At 40.8% G+C, this 24,778-nt stretch overlaps 1 protein-coding gene across 8 annotated transcripts in view; it reads right to left on the minus strand.

Annotated features, from left to right (window-relative positions):
• Positions 1–290: 290 nt before the first annotated feature.
• ARHGAP6 (Rho GTPase activating protein 6) overlaps positions 291–24,778 on the minus strand; it is a 187,863-nt gene continuing 163,375 nt past the window's right edge. For all 8 annotated transcript variants that reach the window (XM_083612115.1, XM_083612114.1, XM_083612118.1 and 5 more), the window contains exons 4-13: positions 24,000–24,256; positions 21,343–21,538; positions 19,095–19,150; positions 18,164–18,314; positions 16,321–16,469; positions 14,666–14,845; positions 8,866–8,963; positions 5,858–6,123; positions 4,902–4,982; positions 291–2,224 (exon numbers count right to left, since the gene is read on the minus strand). In XM_083612115.1, the coding sequence (XP_083468241.1) occupies positions 1,527–2,224; positions 4,902–4,982; positions 5,858–6,123; positions 8,866–8,963; positions 14,666–14,845; positions 16,321–16,469; positions 18,164–18,314; positions 19,095–19,150; positions 21,343–21,538; positions 24,000–24,256 (2,132 nt within the window). In that variant the 3' untranslated portion in view covers positions 291–1,526. The remainder of the gene's footprint in view (positions 2,225–4,901; positions 4,983–5,857; positions 6,124–8,865; positions 8,964–14,665; positions 14,846–16,320; positions 16,470–18,163; positions 18,315–19,094; positions 19,151–21,342; positions 21,539–23,999; positions 24,257–24,778) is intronic.

A 24,778-nucleotide genomic window follows, 5' to 3' on the forward strand; every position in this document is an offset into this window, starting at 1 on the left:
AGAAAGAAAGAAAATGCGACTAGCTTCACACATGCAATACTCTGGACAAAACCTAGAAATTTATTTGTTTGTTTGTTAAATGGAATAATTGAGTATTCCTAATGCACCAGTAAACCATACCAGATACCGCCGAATGGGAGAACTTCAAAAATCACCCTCGCTTACAGTTTGCCTTAAAAGGTTTGGTCTCATATGGTAGCAAAAGAAATAATATATTTGCACACACTGTATTGTGATATGCCTTCTCAAGTGTGTTGACACCATTATTTCAAACCCAACAAATGGAAATATATTTTTGGTAGACTTTTATTCCATCCTTTTGGCACAAGATATAACTTAAAGACAATCATATTTATAAGAATGTCATGGGCAGATGTTTCCCTTGTTAAAACGGGAGAAAATCTTTAAAAATGGCAACGTATTGCAGCCTGCTGGCCCTAAACATTCTTGCCGTTTAGCTAATATTTGCAGGAACATCAACATTTAACAAATATGACATTGCATTTTTGGCACAATCTTCCTGTAAAAAGGTCATACTTAGTCTGGAATCTATATATGGGATTCAGTAAATACTTGTCCCTTAAGGTATGCAAGGATTTTTCCATAATACTTTGGAAAACTTTTTTTAAAAGGAAAAGTAGTACTTCAATTATTAAATTTGGATTCCAGTTTACTTTAAAACCATAATATTTATAAATATATATTATATACTGTGTATATAAAATTGCAGTTTATCTGGAATGGGAGGCAGGAATTTGAGCTCCCTTTGTTTGGTGTAGGCGCGGCCTTGCTTCTGAAGGGTTAACTAAATTGCCTTCTAATAAGATTCTAAATATATATATCTATCTTTACCATATTGCATCAAATTTTTAATTCTTTTGCTTGAAAGCAAATAACATGGTACATACACTTACTCTCTAACTTGCTCACTATAAAATATATGGCTTTTTAACTGTTTCATCCCACATTAGTGTTTTTCGTAGGCAGTGAAAATATATGTCTCCCACAGACAGGCTAAATTAAAAGCACAGAAACCAGCTTGTGCACCTTCAAGAGAGCCTCAATGCATCTTGTGGTAATATAAGTGCAGTGATTAAAATATTTTTTTCTTTTAAAAAAAGCAGTTAAGGTTGCTTGTTTTCTGCATATGAGCACAATACTACCGTACCAAAAAACCCAAAAAAACTTTTGCAGAATATACAAGCATCTGAATGGCAGATACATAAATACATCTTAGCAACACCAAGGCTATAGTTTTTAATGTACACACAGCTTATATTTTACAGAGTAGTTAGGTCTGGAACTGTCATGTCATTTTCCCTTCCTTTGATGATTGCAAAACCAGGAATATAATTCTTTTTTTCATATATTTTTTTACAATGCTATTAAAATTATTTTATAAAGTGAACATTGTTGTTGTTGTTTTAAATTAAATGACATTTGTTTGCTATAAAAGCTAGAATCCAGTCCACCATTACCTTTCCTTCTTCAGCTGGAAAAAAAGCATGGCCAGTGCTGGTTTCTACTCATACTAATGTTTCAGGAAGAGCGTCTGGATTATCAGGCGATAAAATCTCCCAGATCTGCCATCGATCCCTTTGCCAGTCATGCCAATCTAGTTCTGACAAATTTTTACTGTTCTGCTCGCTGTCTGTGGCGGAGCACTCTCTCTCTGTTTTGTCCTGCTGCTCCTCAAACAGGGTAGACTGTTCAGGCACTTGCGCCATTATTCTTGCTCCCGTGGCGCCGGATCGGGATTCTGCCCTCTGGAGCCTCCACAGCAGATGTTCTGCTGGAGAGACCGTTGGCTGAAGGGACGAGGAAGAACTCTGTTTTGCCTTGTCGGGATAAGGTGGCGGCGGAGGCCTATCTTTCCAAAGTGCTTCGCCCTGCCTCGGGTACAATGTGTTGTGCAAACAAGCGGCATCCGAGTCACGCTCCGCGAGGTGCTGTGCGTTACTCGTAGGAAAATGCTGCTCCGAATCACACTGGCTGGAATTCCTCCGGCCAACTTCCATTTGCGGGGTGCTGCAAATCCGAGAAAGGGGAGGATGAGGGCGGCATTCCGGAAGGGCAGTCGTTGTCTGACTCCTTCGGATAATTTGCTTTCCATTGTCTAATTCTGTGGCGCTCCCCTGCCACCGAGGTGAAGACAGGTTCCCTTGAGAAAGAGAGCAGTGCCCTGGCCGCAGTGAGCTGCTCTCGTAGATGTCTCCGTATGACCCTGCAGGCCCATGGAGAAGGTTCATCAATAAAGCATATAGTAACCTTTGACACATTTAAGCAGCAGCAAAAACACAGGCACCAAGATCTTACATAACGTATGCACAATTATATTAGGACAGGACTGCAGCCTACTAATATAAAATACTGTAGGTGACTTTAATACACATACCTTTGCTCATGTGTGCAAGCTACCCTAAGGTAGTATAGCCAAGGGTAGTCTGCTTTGCACTGGAATGCCACCACAATATTTTGACTATCTAGGGCCTTCAGGAGAACATAGTTCTCAGCTTGAAATGTCAAAATATAAAATGTTGCACCTGAGCTGCCAGCTTTTTTCTTTTTTAAAGGTCTGAAAAGACAGAAGAAATCTCTCTTTCTTATTCCTATTTCCAGAACACATGATCACCTGATGAAACTGATTAGAAATAACATCGGAACAAAATTAATTTTTCATATAATACATTCATAGCTTAGGGCTTCTCCTTGCCACAAGATGTGGTTATCACCACTGGTTGGATGGCATTAAAAAACAAAAGTCAAACTATCTTCTAAATGTCTGCCGAGTGATAGCTATTAGCTAAATGGAACCTCCAATTTCTAAACAGAACCTCCACTTAAAGGTAAAGGTAAAGGGACCCCTGACCATTAGGTCCAGTCGTGGCTGACTCTGGGGTTGCGGCGCTCATCTCGCTTTATTGGCCGAGGGAGCCAGCGTACAGCTTCCGGGTCATGTGGCCAGCATGAATAAGCTGCTTCTGGCAAACCAGAGCAGCGCACAGAAACGCTGTTTACCTTCCCGCCAGAGCGGTACCTATTTAGCTACTTGCACTCTGACGTGCTTTCGAACTGCTAGGTTGGCAGGAACAGGGACTGAACAATGGGAGCTCACCCCGTCACGGGGATTCGAACTGCCAACCTTCTGATCGCCAAGTCCTAGGCTCTGTGGTTTAACCCACAGCGCCACCCGCACCAGGTATTAAATCAAACACACAAGAGGAATGGCTATCACGGGGTAACCTCCTGATAGTAACCATCTAGGAAGACAGAATGAGAGATAAAGGAGGTGCTGTGGGATTGGTGGAAGTCAATGTCTTGTTGTTGTTGTTTTAGTGTTTATAATATTAATTTGTAAGATATGGATTTGTTTTTGGTTTTTTTGTCTTTTTAGTTTTCGAATGTTGTTTTTTGTTATCTTTTGTGTTGTTGTGTGGAAAATACTAATAAAATTCTTTTTTTTTTAAAAAAAAAACATCTAGGACTGCCTCCAGTTTAATTCACGCTGCCCAAGAAACACCTCTCTTCATCCGAGAAGCCAAAAGCTGTGTCCAGAATGGAAAGGCGGGGGGGGGGCAAGTCATCCAAAGTTCAGGGTTCATATAAGGCCACAGAAGCTTATAGACAGCAGTGACAACCTTGAGCAGTCACCTAATCAAGGACACAGAAAGCCAGAGTCTGGAAAGACAGGGTGATAGGAATCGCTCTTCCTTGGAGACAAAGCAAAAGTACAAGGCACAAGTCTATTCTAGGAGAGAAGTGACTTCTGGTTCTCCCCACCCTTGCCCCCCGCCCCCTAGTTAAAATGGATCTTTTTTATTTTTCTTGCCCTTTCTTGCTCTCTAGAGAATGATAATGGCAGGCTTCTGCTTCCATGCTCTGCTCCTTCCTGTGATCTAAGCCTTAAATGAATCCTAGATTGTCTGCTAAGGGCACACCTGACTCCCTTGTGGGGCCAAAATTCATAATGAAACAAGACTGTTAACTGTATGAGTGGGATTCAGGACGTCAGAGTAATGTAATACAGTGGTGCCTCGCAAGACGAAATTAATTCGTTCCGCAAGTTTTTTCTTCTTGCGAGTTTTTCGTCTTGCGAAGCACGGTTTCCCATAGGAATGCATTGAAAATCAATTAATGCGTTCCTATGGAGACCGCTTGCCAGGCTGGCGGTGTGGAGAAGGGCTTTTCTCCAGGAACAGAGGGGAAGGCGCGCAGCGCTTCTCCTCTGTTCCCGGGGCTTGCAGTGGAAGGAGGGTTTTTCCTCCCCACCACCAACATTCAGAACAGCATTCTGAATGTTGGCGGTGGGAAGGAAAACCCTCCTCCCACCGCAAGTCTTCAGGACAGCCATCCGAAGGCTGGCGCGGGGAGGAGGTCTCTCCGCCCCACCGCCAGCCTTCGGAGGAGCCTTCCGAAGGCTGGCGGTGGGGCGGAGAGACCTCCTCCCGCCGCCAGCCTTCCGAGCAGCCTTCCGAAGGCTGGCGGTGGGGCGGAGAGACCTCCTCCCGCCGCCAGCCTTCCGAGCAGCCTTCCGAAGGCTGGCGGCGGGAGGAGGTCTCTCCGCCCCACCGCCAGCCTTCGGAGGAGCCTTCCGAAGGCTGGCGGCGGGAGGAGGTCTCTCCGCCCCACCGCCAGCCTTCGGAGGAGGTCCGAGGATAGTGGGGAAGACGCGCTGCGCTTCCCCGCTGTCCTGGAGATTTCCCTATGGGCTTTCGTCTTGCGAAGGAAGCCCATAGGGAAATTCGTCTTGCGAAGCGCATCGAAAAACGGAAAACCCTTTCGTCTAGCGGGTTTTTCGTCTTGCGAGGTGTTCGTCTTGCGGGGCACCACTGTACTCTGAAGTGGATGTTCAAAATCTTGCAACATATACAAGTATGCTTTAAAAGCAAGATAATTTATACCTGTCATTCCTAAATCTTTGGAACCACTTTTCAGTGTTGAATGCCAGGTTCCCCAGATGTCGAAATAGTCTTCTGAAGCATCTGCAAAATGAGGAGAAACATAAATGCAGATTATTCTGTAAGAGTCAAACAACGGAAATAGTAGCAAGGTCCCAGAGAATTTTTTAGCCTCCCACAAAGAGCTTGTGCTAACTCAGAGGCAGGTGCCTACCAGGGGTAATACCTGTTCAGCAGCAGTATCTTAGCAATGAAACTTACCCCATGATTTTTTTTACCTAGCACCAAGCTGTGGATCATTATTGAACAGCTGGAAAAAACTATTTTATTTGCTTAACTGTATCTACTCTACAATAACGTGCTGGCTCCATTCTCTAGAGTGAATTAATTGAAAAACTCAAAACAGGACTGAGTTGGTTTTCAGAAATAGCATGCTAGGACACTTTAAAGAACTTTCTTTCCAAATAACTGGAGGGAAATGTACTGTCAATCATGTTTAGTAGCCAAAAAGTAGAGACCAGAGAAAATTGTACAGAGATTTAACAGCAGATAATACTGGACCAAATAAGATTTTTGGAACTGGCCATATATACCGTGGAGCATATATCCTGCACTGCCCCCTGCCACAGAGCAACCTCAAAAACAATTAATTCTGACCCACTTTTAATTAAGAGGTCGCATGGATATAACTTTTTGATGTGTTATATTGCTGAAGGTTTTCAATTACTTCTTTTAAGTGTTGAAATGAATTTTGTACGAATGTGGCTTTTGAAATATCTTTACTACTGCTTTCAATTGATTGCAATTTTTGGAATTGTGTTTTATTCTTTTTATGTGTATTTCCTTCAGAGGACTCCCCTCCCCCAAAAAAGACAGCCTAGAACTATTTTAAAATATGTAATACACAGCAATAACATCACAGTGCAATGAGAAACATCTAGGTTTGGTGCTGATCATACCTTTTCCAAACCACGATCCAAGGGAATTCTCTCTTGATTTGGGGTGCAAACTGCTGATCAATGTACATTGCTCTGGTACTTTGAATAACTTTGACTCAGAGGTGAGGGCCATATCGTCTTGCATTGCCAAAAGAGACCTTTCAGAGAGCACTGGGGAATTGTTGTCATAAGGCGAGATGTCACCACTCGAGGCTCGATTTGAGTCTATGGATGGATGTCGGCCTTCCATGGAGAATGAACCTTCTGACTGGAGCATTTCAGGGATTCTGATAAAGTTTGACACAAAAACAGAAAGTTCAGCCCAGGGAAATGAATGGTGCATTTCAACAACAAGCGCGCAAGGCAGGTCCACCGATACTGGGATGTAAGTGCTTCTATAACAATGGAGACTGTTTTCTACACCACATAAGTAAAAACAAAAAGCCGCTGCCACAATATATCTAAAACAAATCAACGGATGTTTCAAAAAGACAACAGCAGAAGTTTTGCAGAATATGTCAGGTGAAATTATAATTCAAACAGAACTCACTTCTTGTGTTAACACTGAAGGTTTTCTCTACAATGTGATTTTTAAAATCAAAGGATAAAAAAGGTTCCCTGACATGCATGTGTAATAGTTGTATTTCAGTTTTGGAAAGTAATATAATATTTGGCAAATTATTATGTAAAGGTAAAGGGACCCCTGACCATTAGGTCCAGTCGTGGCCAACTCTGGGGTTGCGGCGCTCATCTCGCTTTATTGGCCGAGGGAGCCGCCGTACAGCTTCCGGGTCATGTGGCCAGCATGACCAAGCCGCTTCTGGCGAACCAGAGCAGCGCACGGAAATGGCGTTTACCTTCCTGCCGGAGCGGTACCTATTTATCTACTTGCACCTTGATGTGCTTTCGAACTACTAGGTTGGCAGGAGCAGGGACCGAGCAACGGGAGCTCACCCCGTCACGGGGATTCAAATCGCCGACCTTCTGATCGGCAAGTCCTAGGCTCCGTGGTTTAACCCACAGCGCCACCCGCGTCCCTAATTATTATGTAGGAGATGTCTAATAAAGTGACATAACACAAGAAATGTGGAGGGTGGGGTGAAGGGAAACATTCATGGAAATACTATACAACAAACTTCCAAGTTACATAAAGTCTTACCTTACCTTGAATAAGCCTTGTCCTTCTTATAAAAAGAATCCCTGATAAAAGCTTAAGATGGACACTGTCTGCTTTATAAGAGATTTAACAAGAAAGCTTTCACCGCCAGTTTTTTGGTTAGTTATATTAGTATACTGATGAAGAATCGAAAATTCATCCTTGCAAATCCAGGTGTGTAAGTGGGTGGGCAATCCAGAAATAGATGGTCATTCCAGTAGTGTTAGTAGCAAGCAATATTACACAATGCCCAACACAGCTGTATTTTTTTGTTTCCATCCTGACAGGATATGTAGTAAACATGGCAAGCTTTGTTTTGCACTCCAATAAGAGGAAATGGAAACATCGGCAATCAGTTAAAAGCAGAGGTGAGAAAGCATTGAGTGAAAAGGCCAGAGAGGCACAATGTACACTTTACAAGTAGCAGTCTCAAGACAGCCATCCTGAGAAAGAAGTGTTGGAGTAGTTCTCATATATTTTGCATGGAACCAATTATTTCCACTGTTGGACATGTGTTTACTTCACACTGTTGAGTTTCACCATTTTCCTTGTCATTCGTCCAGATTTAAAATCCATAATCAAGTGTAACCAGGATAGTCCCAAGAGATATGTGGTTATAGATTTTGGTGGCTGTTGTTAACTAAAAGCGTATCTCACATTCCAACTTCTCATGGGGTGGGGGGGACAGCCCAGTTTATTTGTAGCCATTTCTCCAAATGGGAATGGGAACGGGCCATGTCTTATGAGGATCACATTCTTTTCATGTGGAACAATTGTCCCTCTCATCTTCTAGCCAAATTCTTTCCCATGACTTCGCAATGACGGCTGGAAACACGCTAACATTAAAACATATAAAAAGTGATTTCTAGGTACCTCATTATTAATGAAATGAATGGAAAAAGAACAAATTATACTAGCAGCAGAACAATAGGTTAGTGACAATTCTGTCATAAGTCTCAGACACATACATTTTCCATTGTTGACCTGGGAAGTACAGTGACTGCAATTTGCAACCATCATTTGAACATAGTTTCTTAAGAAAGTGCCATCATGCTTTTCAAAGAAGATTGATAAACACATCTGCATGGAACTCAGCTGAAAACTATTGGACTGATGACACAACGAAGTGTGTGTGTGTGTGTGTGTGTGTGTGTGTGTGTAAGAGAGAGAGAGAGAGAGAGAGAGAGAGAGAGAGAGAGAGAGAGAACAGTTCTGAACTCTGTCCAGGAAACCTTTAAAATGACTTAATGTATAGCTGAGAATGCTATTGAGATTCTAACAGCTGCTGCATTGGCACGCACTAGAAACAAATTAACACGGATATGATCCAAAACTTTCTGTGTGCCCAATACGTGCAAAACCATCCTGTACAAGTATATTCCCCACAATGGGGGAGTCAGTTCCTTTCGTGTACGCAGTTCTGTCCACTTTGCTGAACTATATAAGGAACATGTATGCACATATTGGAATTTCTGTTCCCTCGGTGAACATCAGGATCACAGCTATGTGAAAGATGAACCTCATCAACATTCATGAGTATCAATCTAACCAGGTTACTGATTAATACATATCATTGAAGATGCTTAAAAACTGCTGCCATGGAACCAATTAAATTAGTTTATTACAGTTTCCTGCCTATTTTATAAGCAAATGGACTATGGAAAATAAACATGAAGACCATTTAATGATTCTAAAGGCACTAAAATCACAACCACTCACATTAAGTTATGAAAGGGACACAATTGTTGACAGCACATTCTTGTTCTTTTAAATCAATGTAACAGGGTTTTGAAATTAGACGTTTTTGAATAATTCAGCTAGAAAACACATCCCTGGTGGAAACAATGAAGGAAAAGGAAAACAAATTACTCACGATGACTGAGAAGCTTTCCTTCTCAGCAAATAGTCTACAACATCTGGGTCAGTCTCAAGTAGACTAATCAGAACTTCGTTTTGAAGGTCAGCAGGGACCTATAAATGAATGAAGCATCAGAAAGGTAAGTACAGAATCATGCACCGTTGTACTATACAGTCAAAGGTTAAGCTTCAACAAAATGAAACAAACACACTACAGAACAACTGATCAATGATTACAACTATTTGTGTGAAATAAGTACCGTATTTTTCCGTCTATCAGATGCCCCCCTATTTTGGGGGACTCAGATTTAAGAAAATGGGGGGAGATATATCCGTGTATCCGTGTATAAGACCCCCCCCCCATTTCTGACATTTTTTTGGGGGGGGACCTAGTCTTATACACAGAAAAATACAGTATATAAGAAAAGCAGTATTATTTAACAACTGCTCTCTCTTTCCACTCATTTCTTTCTTACTATGCATAAGTGCACAGGACTGTGGTTCTAATAATATGAAATAATGGACTGTATACAGTTTGTAGAAAGACCGCTCTTACTGATCGTTCAATAAAATATTGATCAAGTATCAGACAATATTGCTGAATGCATAATTTGTTCTAAAACATCAATACTCATCATGCTTACAAAAAGAACGAGATGTGCAATGATTTTCATGTCTGTTAAAACACTAATTTCTCTTCATTCTAAATTTTATTATAAGTAGCACATTTTATTTCATTCATGCATATCTGACTTTAATGGGCTGTACAACACCTGGCAGAGACCTGGCATTCATGACTCACACTGGGATGCAATGAACTTGGGAGGCAGAACAGTGCGCGCACACAAACAAACACAATGCTTTCAAGTTTGACTCCTGTTCAGAAAACAATTGCAAAACTGAGCCTCCATCATCCTGACAGATTATTTAGGATTTTAACACATCCCTGCGGAAAGAATTTTTAATACAGCTCCATGTACTTAAGTTAGAATTTACTTGTAGAGTGCACGTATTCTCTATTTTGTTCTGCTGCAACTTTGAAAAATATGTGAAACTGATACCTGACTATTTACTACAGAACTAAAATCAGCAGCAGATTGCTGATCCTAATTCACTGAAGAAACACAAACAACCTGTAGTAATATTATGTATCCATCCTGACAAGCAGAACCATTCTGACCTGACGATAAACCCATGCAGTAGGCCAAATATCACATTCTGTTCTACTGGATTTTATTTCGCATATCTTGCTCCAGTTTCAGTGGTGAAACCGGTCACAGCTGGAGGAGCGAAAGAAAACTTGGCAGCAACACACTTAAGTTGTACACTGTGGATCCACGCTCTCGTCCAAATGTTTCTCTATTTGAAACTAGTGCAAATGTCAAAGTCTTAACTATAAACAGCAGCCCTGGCCTCTTACCACTTCTGAGGTTTGAAAAACAATTTGCTGCTGCTTGATAGGGAACTATCAGCATTTGCTACAAAGAGTCAACACGCCTATATCTGTCAATCGATCTACCACCTTAGCAAAGAATATGAGGGTCCAATTTGCGGACTCACACACCTTGTTGTTCTCTTAGACAAAATGCTAACAGCAAATGAAGAAATAAGCACAAATAGCTTGATATAAGTATATTCCACTATAACAGCTAAATTGGGGCAGAGGTTTGAGCCAGATTCACTGAAGCAGTTCAGTTCAGTCAATAAACACATTGGCACAAATAGGAAGAATCTCTACGGAGATGCTTTTCCACTGTACGTATCTGATGTCAAACTGACACACATCCGCAGCACTCTCTAATTATAAACACGTCATTTGAAATGGTACATTGTTCCCTTGCATCCAGCAAGGCACTTAGCTTGGCCTATAAAGAGGCAAAATATTTATCAGCTCCAACAAAATAATAAAACCCGCTCTAAAAAAAGCAAAGAAGACAGACATTGCCCTCACCCTGCAATCTATGACAGATTGTAAGAAAGATGTGGTAGAAAAAGGCTACTACAGCTGCAATGATCCAGTGGATAACTAGCTCAGTGTTTTAACCCTATCGCTCTCTCCCTCCCCTGCCCCCCAATTAGAGAAATAAAATATCCTTGTTAATTTAATAGGTTGTGTCCAAACATTGCTCCTGTTAGCTCCTGCTGGCAGAGAGAAGGAAAAGCTTCTTTTACTGATCTTCCACTGCAGCACCCAATATCCCCACACTGTTGAGGACTGAAGGACACTCAGAAACAGTGTAGGGACTGGTGCAGGGGAATCAAGATAACTTGCCCCCACCCCACAATCAGGATCCCACCTCATTATATTTAGAACCTGTCTTTTGGAATTAAAAAATATATCCTTTATGGACTTCAGAAAAGGAAGGTTCTGTATGAACTGAAAGGAGCACCTTAACTCAATTTGTATATTGTGCTTGAATATTATAGTGAAGGAATAGGAGGCAAGTGAGAAGCCAAAGCAGCAAAAGTCCATGTGTCCTGAAGCCCTCCAGATGTTTTGAACTACAACTCACATCAGCCCCAGTCAGAACAACTGTGCTCATCAGATTTAGGAAGCAATTAGATGAGATGTCAGTGTTCCATGTCAGAAACACCTGTTTGTTTCTAAGGAAGTTAAAAGCAGGCTTTAGTGTTCGGGAAGCAACTTGGTGGAAGGGGGTTTAAACCCATCTTCCCTATGCCATGATGTGGGTTTATGGGAGTTGTAGTCGAACAGCATCAGGAGGGTGGGAGGTTACCAGTCTCTGCCTTAAGCACTTCACTTGTTTCCAGTCAAACACGGTGGCAATACTATTATACTACTACTTTTTAAACTTGGTTCAAAACCAATGTGCAGAATGCAAACTGACTGTGTTGCAATACTATAACACTGCTTTAAAACTTAAGTTTCTTAATTAGAGGTATTTTCAATTGTATTGAACTAAATAAAACATACCCACACACCCTGCTTTTCCCACAAATATTTATCCACTCCCTCTTGCCTTCTCATCTCGTTTAAATGTGGGCTGTAGAGTAATGCATTGAAATGTGTTGCCCATACACTGCCCAAGGGCACTGCTGCGCATCAACATTTGCTATGCAATATTAAACCCATGGGTGGCACTTTGGGTTAAACCACAGAGCCTAGGACTTGCTGATCAGAAGGTTGGCAGTTCGGATCCCCGCAACGTGGTGAGTGCCCGTTGCTCGGTGCCTGCTCCTGCTCCTGCCAACCTAGCAGTTCGAAAGCACGTCAAAGTGTAAGTAGATAAATAGGTACCACTCCAGCGGGAAGGTAAACGGCGTTTCTGTGCACTGCTCTGGTTTGGCAGAAGCGGCTTAGTCATGCTGGCCACACGACCCGGAAGCTGTATGCCGGCTCCCTTGGCCAATAATGCGAGATGAGCGCCACAACCCCAGAGTCGGCCACGACTGGACCTAATGGTTAGAGGTCCCTTTACCTTTACCTTTATTAAACCCACAATCAATCAATCAATCAATACTGACAACAAGTGATTCAAAAAAGGAGAAGTCATAGGAATTGAGTCATTTTTCCACTATAAGGGAAACCAGATCATGTATATATAGTTCACAGAATAAAATATTTTTATTCATGTCCAGCATACATTCAATGACATATTTTTCTCTTCCAGAAGCTACAAATAACATTAACTATGTTGGCCATTTCCACTGATCAGATGGAGGTTCTTCAACCAAAGACTCCCATGGCTGCCACTGCACCATGTAAAAAGTCAACAGCACAAAAAACAACAACCCCACAAACAAACTCAATCAAACATTTGCTGGAATAGGGGAAGAAGGAGCCTATTTGTACAGGAAGACACCATGGATATTAACCACAGCTGCCTTCTAACACTTGATTGCTTTAGCTATACTTCAGTTACTTACATAAGGTACCATATTGCTGTAAGTATTTAATCTTTCTAAGGCTGTACCCAGATGGAGATTTTCCATAGCAACTGTAATATGAAAGTGGAAAGGGGGGTGGGGAAGCTATCTAAGGGTTCGGGCACTTTTGTTCTGTAACAGCTGAAGTGGAGAGAAGGAATTAATTGACACTTCTCACAATGGAAGGATGTAAGAAGCAGACTCTCTCAAGTATCTGTACTGGGACCAATGCCTTTGAATTTGTTCATAAATGATCTGGAGATATGGGTGAGAAGTGAGGTGGCCAAGTTTGCTGGTGACACCAAATTACTCAGGGTGGTAAAAACAAAAAGGGTTTGCAAGGAACTCAACTGTCTTTACGAAGAGAGACTTCTGCAGCCGAGGCAGCCAGGACCACCCATGTCATTAGCAAGGGAGGAGGCCAACTCTATCAGTCCCCTCTTGTAAGCATTTCAGTGCCATCAAGATAGCTGTTTGAAGGAAGAACTGCATGGCAGCAGCAGCAGCTTTGGCCTCTGGTCTGTAATATCCTCTGCTCTGTGTTAAACAGAACTGGTGCCTAAACTTGTTTTCTCCAGGGAGTACTTCAAAAGCACCTAGTTAAAGTATGGAATTCGGTTCAACAAGATGTGGCAATGATCACATAGATGGATTTAAAGAAGGATTAGGCAGATTTATAGAGGATAACATACTGATGGCTATGCATTACCTCCAGGATTGAAGGCATTATGCATCTGTATACCAGTCACTGGGTTGGAACAGTGGAAGAAGGCAGTTGAATTCATATCAAGTTCTTGGACTTCCCATAGGCATTTTGGAGCCACAATAGGCTTTTTTGGATTGTGCCACATGCACTGATCCTTCTGGTCCATTTGGGCTACAAATAATCAGCATCACCACCACCACCCCTTCGGCTTAGCAGGTGTCAGATACAGTTATTGTATTTCTTCAAGCTAAGGAATAATGTTATGCAACCATAGTACCCACATGTACAAAAGAATGCACTATCTTGCAGAAGTTCATCGCCAAGTAAACAATACTGGGAAGTGTGCATGAATCCCTGCAGCAGAAGTGAAACCTTGATGAAAGATGCTTATTTCATATTTACTGCACAGAAAACATGACAGTATGAGGAAACACTAACTGTTGTTTTGAATTTCATTTAGCAATTATGAGTTGCTGTCTACCTCATATGCAAGAGAGCAATAATTTTGTAGTTCCCAAGGCCTTTCTGCTATGATAGTCAACCTCATAATCCACACTATTCACCTTACCATGGAAGGCCTTCAATGCGTGTGAAGGAATATGCATCCATGTTCATTCTTTTTTTCCTTCTGAAGTGAGAAACATCTGCAATTCTTATGGAGCTACTTCTCAAAGAATTGTACTTCACAGGATAAAAACACTGTATGCTAATGTATAAGGGACTTTATTTATCAACAACTAAAAATATATGATGCTATCTCAAGTTCATGATGCCAAACTGGTGTTTTATCTCATGAGATTTTCACCACATATTGACAATAGTCTTTTTCAGCAGTGTTTTGCCGTACATTAAAAAGACAATGCCACAGCTGATATATAATATATAAATAGAGAGTGCTTCATGTTTTGAAATGAAAGCACAGGAGCACAAGTTTGAAGTGTACAGTGGTACCTCGGGTTACAGATGCTTCAGGTTACAGATGCTTTAAGTTACAGACACCGCTAACCCAGAAATAGTACCTCGGGTTAAGAACTTTGCTTCAGGAAGAGAACAGAAATTGTGCGTCGGTGGCGTGGTGGCAGCAGGAGGCCCCATTAAATAAAGTAGTACCTCAGGTTAAGAAAAGTTTCAGAATGGACCTCCAGAACAAATTAAGTTCTTAACCCGAGGTACCACTGTATTCATAACCTGCAATAATGCAAAATAAGAAGACTTTGCCTACCATGAAAAGCATTTCATAGTTTTCTATCATCTTTTGTACAACAGCAATGATTGCAGTACTCTCCTCAGCTCGTGCTGTACTTTGAACGGTAAATTCTTTGTCTGTTGTCTTCTGTTTGTGCAACAGGTTAGGTCCAAATATAGTGGCTAGATTAAGTGATGTCATTTTGTTGCCAGGAATCTGGAACAAAACAGAAATAAAGTTGAGTTACCTGATTCTGTAAATGGCTGCCTGGAATTTAGTGTAGGCTGAATTTATTTGCCTAACCAGTTTAGAACCCCACATTGTCTTATACTCTTGAACCATCTGCCATAAAAAAGATCCAAATTTGTTCTCAATATGTCTGCATCTTTAATTATTGTCAGGGAACTGCCATCGGAGCCAGAGGCAGAGGGAAGGCTCCAGAGGGATGCCGGAGAGGGTCCCAGCAGGCAGAGAGGCAGCCCATCTGCTGGGGAAGGAAATCAGCGTAACACCAGTGGAGAAGGGGGGCAGATGTCGGAATCGGAGAGGAGGCTCCAGGACTCTTCACCGGAGACCAGCGGAGAGAGCACGGGTGCTCCACTGCCCACACCCTCCCTGCGCAGAAGACTTCCGCGCAGGGAGAGTAGGAGGAGACTTGGCGTCAAAGAACTTCTTTGCTGGAAGAAGTTCAAGAAACGCCCACTGACAGATTCTGCCAGCGACTGAAACAGCCACGAAGTGAAGGGCTGTCCAGACAGAAAGGGTTCAGCCAGGTAACCTAGCCAGGAGTGGCGGCAACTTACGCACGAGCAACCCCTATAACCATTACAATTATCTTTTCTTTTCTTTTTTAGTTTATCAACTATGTGTGCTTTATACAAGGATGCCTGAAGATCAGGAACACAACTGTTTCTGGAAAGAACATGAAGCATGAATGACCTGTTATATTTATAATACCGGTGCTGGAGACAGTTTTCTGATAAGCTGCTTTTCAGTGGTGAGGCTCTTCTATACAAATGCCACATGAAGTGGTAAGTTTCCACTCCAGCACCAGTGATTACTAGAAACTTGCACTGCTGAAGTGGAAAACTCCTTTGTGAGGGCATCCCTCCCATATTTATGCTGCAATGCATGAGGAAAGGGAAAGTAATATTTGGAAAGCACAAAACATATGCTAATATTCAACTTCCAAAAGAAATCTATAACCAGAGCACAAATAATCCAAAGGAAATTGTGTACAGTATACTTTATCCATTATTTAAAATTAAAGTTTACAAAACTATCGAAAAGATGAAATAGGAATTGCTAACTTATAATAACTGCAATAAAATTTACTGAGATTAGTATGATTTAGGGAAGGAGAGAGGAGTTAAACACAGAAAAATGCTTTGTTTCCAACTAGAATTTATTTATATATGAAATTTAATCAAAACATTCGGGTTGGAATTTTCATTTTAAAGCATTTCTCCCCCCCCTTTTTTTGTTCGCAATGCAGCCAATATCAAAGTCACTTTTGAAAAATCACTTGTTTTGTTGTTAACAATAAAAGATATTAATAAACATAGAAACTGTTAATAAACACAAAGATGCTGTACTAGAAAATGAAGCAAATGGGGGGGTGGGTTCAGTTCTCTGTTCTTCAGAGCATCCTCCGGAAATAGCCATAGAAAAAATGAATGATCTGAACTTACATCCTGGCTGTCTTGGTCTATCCTGTCTTCTGCATGGCTAGCTACAGTCGCAAGGAACTGGAGGAGTCGATGTAAGGTGTCACAGTTGCAAGGAGGTAGAAGATAAATAAGAAGTTGCAGGGTGCTTAGTTGTTCATGGGGCTCTAATACTAAAAGAGATGGGGGAAAATACTCTAAGGAATGTGCTCACAGTTATGTACACAGGGACAGGCATGTTACATATCTCTCAACTGACATGATATTCCTATATAATTTATATCAACTGCAATTAAATACAGGCAACCCCCAATTTGCTCCTGTTCCACCCCACTCCACCCCCGTCACACCCTCTTCCAGGTCTGAAAACAGCCCATGTGTGAATTGTCGCATATTCTTTGAACACAGGCAAAACTGGTGTTGCCTGTAGAAGAACATAATCTAGAGCTGAGCCAAAACATCTCCCTTTTTCTCAGACAGTTTCTGAGAATTTTCTCTCATTTCGCTAGAAGAAAAGGCCACTTCACAGAATTTTCTCTGACTATTCTTCATCATTGACCACCAATTCCTCTCTTCTCCCATGACCTGGGATAATGCTAGGTTTGAGCCATTGTGGGGAATGCAAAATGGTAGCCAGGCTGCCATCATGGTTGCTGCTGTTGTCACTTGTTGAGAAAAGAAAATAAGCTTCACCATTGTCACAGATAATATTAAATCCCGTCCCTGAGAATAGGAAGAAAAATTTCAAGAGGCATTCGTGCACAGCTCTAGTCTGGAAAAAACAGGATTCACGTCAACTTGATGAAGCAACAGGTATATTCTAACGGAGTTCATCTCAGGTTAACATGAAATCAACATTTGAGGAAGCTTCTAGAGAAAATTCAACTACAGATCACATTTTTAGTCTTATTCTCAATCAGTGAGTGGGGCTGAATACAGTATTGTCAGCATTGTGTACAAGTGGACAAAATCATACATTGTCTCTCACATTAGTTCCAGGTAGACAATGGATCCAATATTCCACAAGTGGGAGGCAAGCTTACACAGCAAATCTTTCCCTTCCTCCATTCAGCCCTTCAACACTTGCACTCCCCAAAAAGCTTCTCTACAGGGTCGGGGGTCATTCAGGGAGTAAGGGTTGTGTTGTAAATGGCTGCAGTGGATAGGAGGCATTACTGAAAAATTGGTGAAGAAAATTGTGCTCTGCAGGGCTGCAGGAAGGAAAGAAATGAGAGACCTGTAGTCTGTACTTACGTTTCACTTGCACAATGTTGGCTATAACCCCAAGCGTTTGGCACTACTATTTAAAGCTTGGGAAAGCATAATAGCTTTACAAACTGCAGTCAATTTGCATGCACACATGATGAACATTGGCAACTGGCCATGCTGAAGATACAGTCCAAAACATCTGGACGGCACCAGGTTGAGGAAAGCTGCTTAGGATTAGCCATAGAGGTTCATCAGGAACAGGCAATAAGTGTAACAGGAAATAATGGCAGAGCCAACTTTTCTTTTGCCAACTTAAGACTATAGCCATCATCTATTTCACGCTCAGAAATCAAAATACTTTAACTTTTGTGTCCTCCCAACTCTCATTTTACACACCAAGAACTGATTACTTTATCTAGGGACTTCATCCTTAGCCCATGCTCAGAACTCCACCCACTAAACCACACTAGGTACTTGGCAGCTGTTTTAAGTTTCCCGCACTTCAAAAATTTAACAAAGAAGTGTTTAGGACCCTACACACATTTTAAACATGTTAATTTAGGAACAAATCACTTCAATTGCACTTCTACACCTTACGCAGAGTTTGTGTGGTGTAGGTTTTTAAGGAATCTGTAAAAGAGGAGGTTGCTCTGCTTACGGAGAGTATTGATGAAAGGAGTGTAAAGCTCCCTAGTCAGGAGTGGATCAGGCATGTCACGAAGAAATTCCTTTAACAAAGCAGCCACATCATGAATGCTGTGTTCCTCATCCAACATTACATCCACACCACGGTCAAACTCTTCGCGTAACTGGAAAAATCAACACAAAGGGAAAAGTCACATCTAGACATCTACATTATTAATCTACAAATCATAAATAAGGGGGATGATGCATTAGGTTAATACTTTGGCCGCCAGTTGGAAACTGTGCCATGTTCCACATCTGCTAAGAAAACAGTATAATCTGAGGAAAGTCTGTATTGTTTTAAGGTGAAATGGAGTGATTTCAGTATTATTAGCAGACAAATGGACACTTTTTGTTAATGATTTCAACGTACACTGTTATTTCATTGTAAGGGACCAACATTCAATTTTGCAGAAATCCTGTGAAGTTTAAATTTAAATTTTAAAATTTAAATTTAAAAAAAGAAAGTTTAATTAGACAGTACAAAAGTGAAATCCTTTATAAACAATACCCTAGACCATGTCATTGGTTACAATGGTCCTTATAAAGCTAATCTTATCCCTTGTGGGTTTTAAATGGATCTTAAAGACCTACCTCTTTACCAGTGCCTTCAACAACTAATTTGATCTGAATGGCTGAACTCCACAAGTTTTGCCCAACTCTCTTAATTTTATATTATGCAGTAATAGTATCAGTCTTCATGGCTTTTAGCAATGTTTCAAAAATATTGTTCTGAGATTTTTGTGGTCATAATTTTCCCCCCTAGTATGTTTGCTTTGTGGCTTGTAAACTGCTTTGTCTAGAAAAGTTATAAAGGCATTATTGTTCTCTTAGACTTTTTAAAAAGCAGATTCTCAGTACGCGTTAAAGAAAGGGCAAAAAAGGAAGGTGTACTATAGTCTCACCTGTCTTACTCTCTTTTTTGAGCTACCAACTCGGAATATGCCCACTGTCTGAAGGCCTGAAAAATACAACAAATCACTTCTTTCATTATTTAAAGCTTTGGTAGAACATGCATTATCATAGCATTTTTACATTTTCTGCAGCAAACATCCTATGAATAACTGTAACAACACTCAGGGACTATCACTCCTCCTCCCCATCCACCCCAAACATAAAACCCAAACATGTCTACAATTCAGAAAAAAGGTAGAATTGGTGAGTACTTTCCTCAGTGAAGCTTGCTGTTATGCATCAATGATTGCTTTTCAGCAACTCGGTCGTAACTATTTAAGGGTGACACTAGAGGGAAGTCTAAGACCACAACACGCATGTCTCAATTATGGTATATAAAAATACTTCAGCCTCAGCTCACAAATGTAGGCATAAAAGTTAAGTGCATAGAGAAAAAAGGTGCCTATGGATGAACTTAGTATTGCACTGGCTCGTGCGCTGCTTTCTCCCTGGCAACAGCAGGAGGCTGGAAATGGTAAATGTAGATGTGCATCCCAGAATTTTAAAAATGCTAATTTGGACACCATTTTAGTTATCTCCTAGTAACAAAGGACAGATACTTCCCCTTTCTATCCTATGACTGCCAGCAGCTCAGGATGTGTATACAGTAGAATATTAATGCACATGTAAGTTGCACTCATCTTATTTCTCCATGTCTACATTTATCTTTGTTCTTTTAAACGTAAGTGCTTTCAATTGAACTCTATCTTAGTGTTTTCTGTTGACACTCTAGTGGGCTATGTTTGATGGGATGTATTTGCCCTGTGTGCTACCTTACCCTGCCCTCAATTAGTGCTTCCCAGCACTGCCTGAGTTTCATAAACCTTTTGTTCATTGTAGGTATATGCACAGGTATTCATTTACCTGTGTGCACAACCATTAAAAAAAAGTGAAATACTAGTTTTCTGATATACCACACTTGCACATATTATTTATCTTCATTTTATTGTTTACAGGTTGTGTGTGTGTGTGTGTGTGTGTGCGCGCACGCCCCATATCTGGCCCTACTATCAGCCAACAGAGGTGTGATGACAAGTGGTGAATTAAAACAAAGTAAGGATACAGGTGGCACTACTGAAATTTCATCAATGCACCATGACAAAGTTCTTTACTTGGTAAAACACACTTGATTTTTCTCAAGTAGCACAGGAAACCAAAGTGGCAATATCCATGTCTGTCAGCACTTTTGGATCTTTTAGAGTAAAAAAAAAGAATGAAGGAATAGGCTACATGAAGGTAAAGCTGAAGTAGACATAAGGTTGGAGTAGGCATAAATACAAGTACAAATTTTGCCTTCTGCTGTGTTGGATGGATACGTGTCTCCCAACAGATCTGCAACTGTAATTTGAAACTTGTGGAGAATGTACAATGGTACCTTGGTTCTCAAACGCCTTGATACTCAAACAACTTGGAACCCAAACACTGCAGACCTGGAAGTAAGTGTTCCGGTTTGCTAACTTTTTTTGGAAACCGAACATCCTCCATTTTGAGTGTTACGCTGAGGTCTGTCTGTTTTTGCTATTTATTTTGCATTTTTGTGGCTCTTTTGTTTTTCTCACTGTGTGAAACCCAGTTCAGCTACTGATTGATTGTGTGACTGCAGTACATTGTTTATTGCTTTCATTTTGTGGATCAATGGTCTTGTTAGATAGTAAAATTCATGTTAAATTGCTGTTTGAGGGGTTGTTTTTAAAAGTCTGGAATGGATTGAGCCATTTTGCATTACTTTCTATGGGAAAGCGCGCCTTGGTTTTGGAACGCTTTGGTTTTGGAACGGACTACCAGAATGGATTAAGTTTGAGAACCAAGGTACCACTGTAATCCATTATGTATTGAAATGTCCCCTTTATGAGGGTCCAAAGGAAATAAGATTTTTCAAGATTTAACAAGAAGTTCTGATCAAGTAATTATCTACTTTTTGTCAGGAGTTATTTATCTGTTTGTGACATCACTGTTCCCTTTAGCTGCAAAGAAACTTTAAATGGAAAGCGGTTGTGTCGGGGTTTTTTATTGTATTGGGTAAAAGGTTTTAATAGAACTATACTGTCTTTTAACTGTTATCTTATTATTTATCTTTATTTCATTGTTTATATATCTGAAACTTTATACTGAAGTTTTATTTTAAAAGTCGTCAAGGCCAATGGCTAGTACAAGACGGTCTGTCACCTGCCTTTCATTGCCAGGTTGAATCATACTTACCGTGTTTTTCTAAATGCTGGCAGCAGCTGTCCACAACTCGAGGAACCTGCCTGTAAATAGGATTGAGGCTTAGTTTCTTGTCCCTGGACTTTTCTTTTTTGCTCTGGGCTTCAGCAGGCAATGACAGCTGTAGGGCTTCTAGCAGTCGAGATTGACTGTCATCAAGATCCGTAATGGAGTCCACAGACATTGCACCCTGCAACATACACAAAGATATACATGGGTGTTGGTGGGAGAGAATTCCATTCGTAGTCTTCCTTCACAGCAGAGATAGCCATGAATAAAAATAGCTCCAAAAACACATGGGACAGATTCTTACATAAACAGAAAATAGGAAAGTCAATTCTGAATCAAGATGGTGGTCTGAAACGTGACTTTGCTACGACTTTGCCCTATTCTTGGCAAACTACACTGATCTGGATACCTCTGAAGATATCATCACCCAGCTCAACACAAGGATTCCTGAGGGGGAGGCAGTGATCTTCATTTGCGTTTGGACACCAGGGACCATTCTGAATTAAGATGGTGGACTGAAATGTGACTTTGGCGTGACTGCACCTGATTTTGGGTGTGATAGGTCCAACCTGCACCAGTGTGAATGCCTCTAAAGACATAATTGCCCAGTTTGATGTAACTTTGCCCAAATTTGTCCTGGGCCCAAACCATTCTGTTTGGATCTTCTCACTCAATTTGGTGGGACAGCTCACAACTGCGCCCATTTGGATGCCTCTTGAGATATTGTAACCCAACTTGTCATGAAGGTTCCTGAAGTGGAGGTGGTGGTCTTCGTCTATGTTTGGACATTGGGTACCATTTTGAATCAAGATGGCAGACTGAAATATGACTTTTGTGTGACTTTGCCCAATTTGGTGTGATGATTACAGACAAGGTTTTCTGAGGTGGAGGAAGTGGTTTTGAGGATGTTAGAATACCATTGGATGCAATGAGCAATGCATTCTGCTGTATGTGGGTGCACAGTCCCAAAATTGACAAATTACACTATCCATTTAAAAATCACATTTTAAGGGGGGTTGTTATTCCAAGTTCCAGGCAGTGCCCAGCATTCCCTGCTAGCACCTTACAGAACAGAAGACTATACTTCTACTATAATAAAACACAATAGCCATTTTTAGAAGGGAAAATTGCTTTATTCCTCGGACAGGCCAACAGAGGCATCTGCTATTCATGGGCACAACCAGTCCAATAGAAAAAGTGCACATAATGGAAGATACTGCCTTTCAGGGCAAAGCATAAATCATAAAACCATTTAAAGGCAAAACTACAAAGCACAACATACAAACATTTCATTCCACACCAGCAATAAAATAACAGTTAAAATTACATCTTAAGAGGGTAGAACAACAGCAGCATTGCATTACCACCACAATTAATCAAGCGGGTCTTTGAGACTCATTTGAAAACAATAAAAAAGGAACTAAATATACCTCCACTGGGAGGAAGATTCACAATGAATGATGGGGCCACCACTAAAAAAAAAAAGAAGACTATTTTTTGTGTTCACAAAGGTGAAAGACCTTACGAGAGGGTCCATGAACAAGGACTCTGCCACCAGATCTAAGGGCTGGGCGTAGGCCTTCAAAAGTCTAGTCTCTAGCTAATTAGGACTTTAAATTGGGCCTGGAAATGTTCTAGCAGCCACTGGAGCTGGTACGCTCCAACTTTGTGAATCTTATTTTCTGGATGATGTCCTAGTAGAAAATACAGGGAGGAAAGAATTATAAACATCGGTTTTTCATTTTGAAAGAAAGCCCACCAAAAATACCACTAATGGGCAGCACAAACTGCCTATCCTGTATCTGTTCAGGGAGGAAAAACCTTTCTCTTAATTATCTTGTGTAAAGCATATGGATGGGTGACTGACTCCTGACTGACACTGGAGAATATACACTGGCATAAAATAAAAATCTCCAATCGTAAGATTCTTTATCTGTAATTTCACAAGTGTTATTCTATAAGTAAAGGAAGCCATAGTCAAACAATATGCATAAATAAAATGTGTGGCTTCAAGCTAGTTTAGATAACTTGAAATCTTACCCATTCCTTCGTGACTTTTTTGGTTAGGCCTAATAACAGGTTGCATGACTGTGGGTTTTAGAAGTTTTACTCCAGTTATTTTTATGAACCTCAATAGGGTTTTTTTTTAACCTATCAAGGAAAAAGCAATTTAACTTATTCCGATGCTATTTTTTAAAATGTTAGAATAGAAACAGGAGTCTAATTACACAAGTTTTTTTATTATATTTTGGGGACGAAATGAGTAAGTGGATGAACAATAGTCTCATAAGCATGTAACCCATCTACTATAAACAGCTTCTTCTTTTTTAAAGTGACTGAGTGCTTTAATAATTTGAGAAAGACCAACCAGAATCTGACTGGGGAAAAGGAAAGTTTCCAAAGAATCCTTGTGTCCCCTGAGGTGTTGGCAAGAGACTTGTGTCCATTTCATTCTCTCCCACGAACAGCTGGGAATGAGAGATGACCATTAAAATTGCAACTACTATCGACTGAATCAGGGCTGACTTTAATTTAACTATGGAAGACCAGCTCTGAGATTTTAACTTCTGTAAGAAAGGCAGCGCCTGGGAAAGTCCCATAAAAGCCTGCAGCTCATGCAAATCCACTGATAGAAAACTTACTCTCCTCCTTGCTCGTGGAGCTGGTTCTGGTGTGTTAGGAGAAGTAGATTCGTTTGGTGTTTCCGAGGTGGAGCTAAGAGATGAGTTACTGCTTGAGAGTTCTTTGTTCTGTCTTTTACTCCCAAATGGTAAAAGGGAAGGTACAAATTCTGAAACATCCCTCTGTTCTTCCCTCTGATTATCTTGTTTCAATTTGTAGGCCCGATCATTAGCGATCACTTGTGATAAAGGCATTCCAAAAGCCTGGGGTACGAATTCTGGAAAACAAAAATTACAAATTACTTTTTAGATTTCAAGTGCTAAGGCAAACAACCTCAAGAGGACCCTTTTTACTTTTTATAATGTCACTGAACACATTAAAATGGATTTCACGAATCCCAGGCAACAGATATTATTGTACGAAGCGGAGAGTTATAATTTTAAATCTGCTCGGTGAGTCTCCACAAAGTCTCAGAATAGGTGGAGAATGGTGGGTGGGAGAGAGGTAGAAAGAGAGATTAGGAAGGGGATAGGGAGCTTGAAGACTCAAGTATTAAGAAGGGTTTCCCTCTAATGACCTCAAAGCCCATGTGATTTGTTGAAGGATGGCTTCTAAAGAGTAGGTGATTTATGTTAAGCTTCAGGTATTATGTGTGGAAAAAATGGCAGCTATGCAAACTTGAACCCAATTATTTCCCCTCATCGTCTACCAAATATGAACAGTTGTTGTTTTTCCCCCAACATACACACAAACACGTGTTCTGCTCAATTCAGTTTGTGTATGTATAGTTTTATATCGT

Source organism: Podarcis filfolensis (genome assembly GCF_964270895.1).
Source record: "Podarcis filfolensis genome assembly, chromosome: 4".
In the NCBI taxonomy this organism is placed as follows: domain Eukaryota; kingdom Metazoa; phylum Chordata; class Lepidosauria; order Squamata; family Lacertidae; genus Podarcis; species Podarcis filfolensis.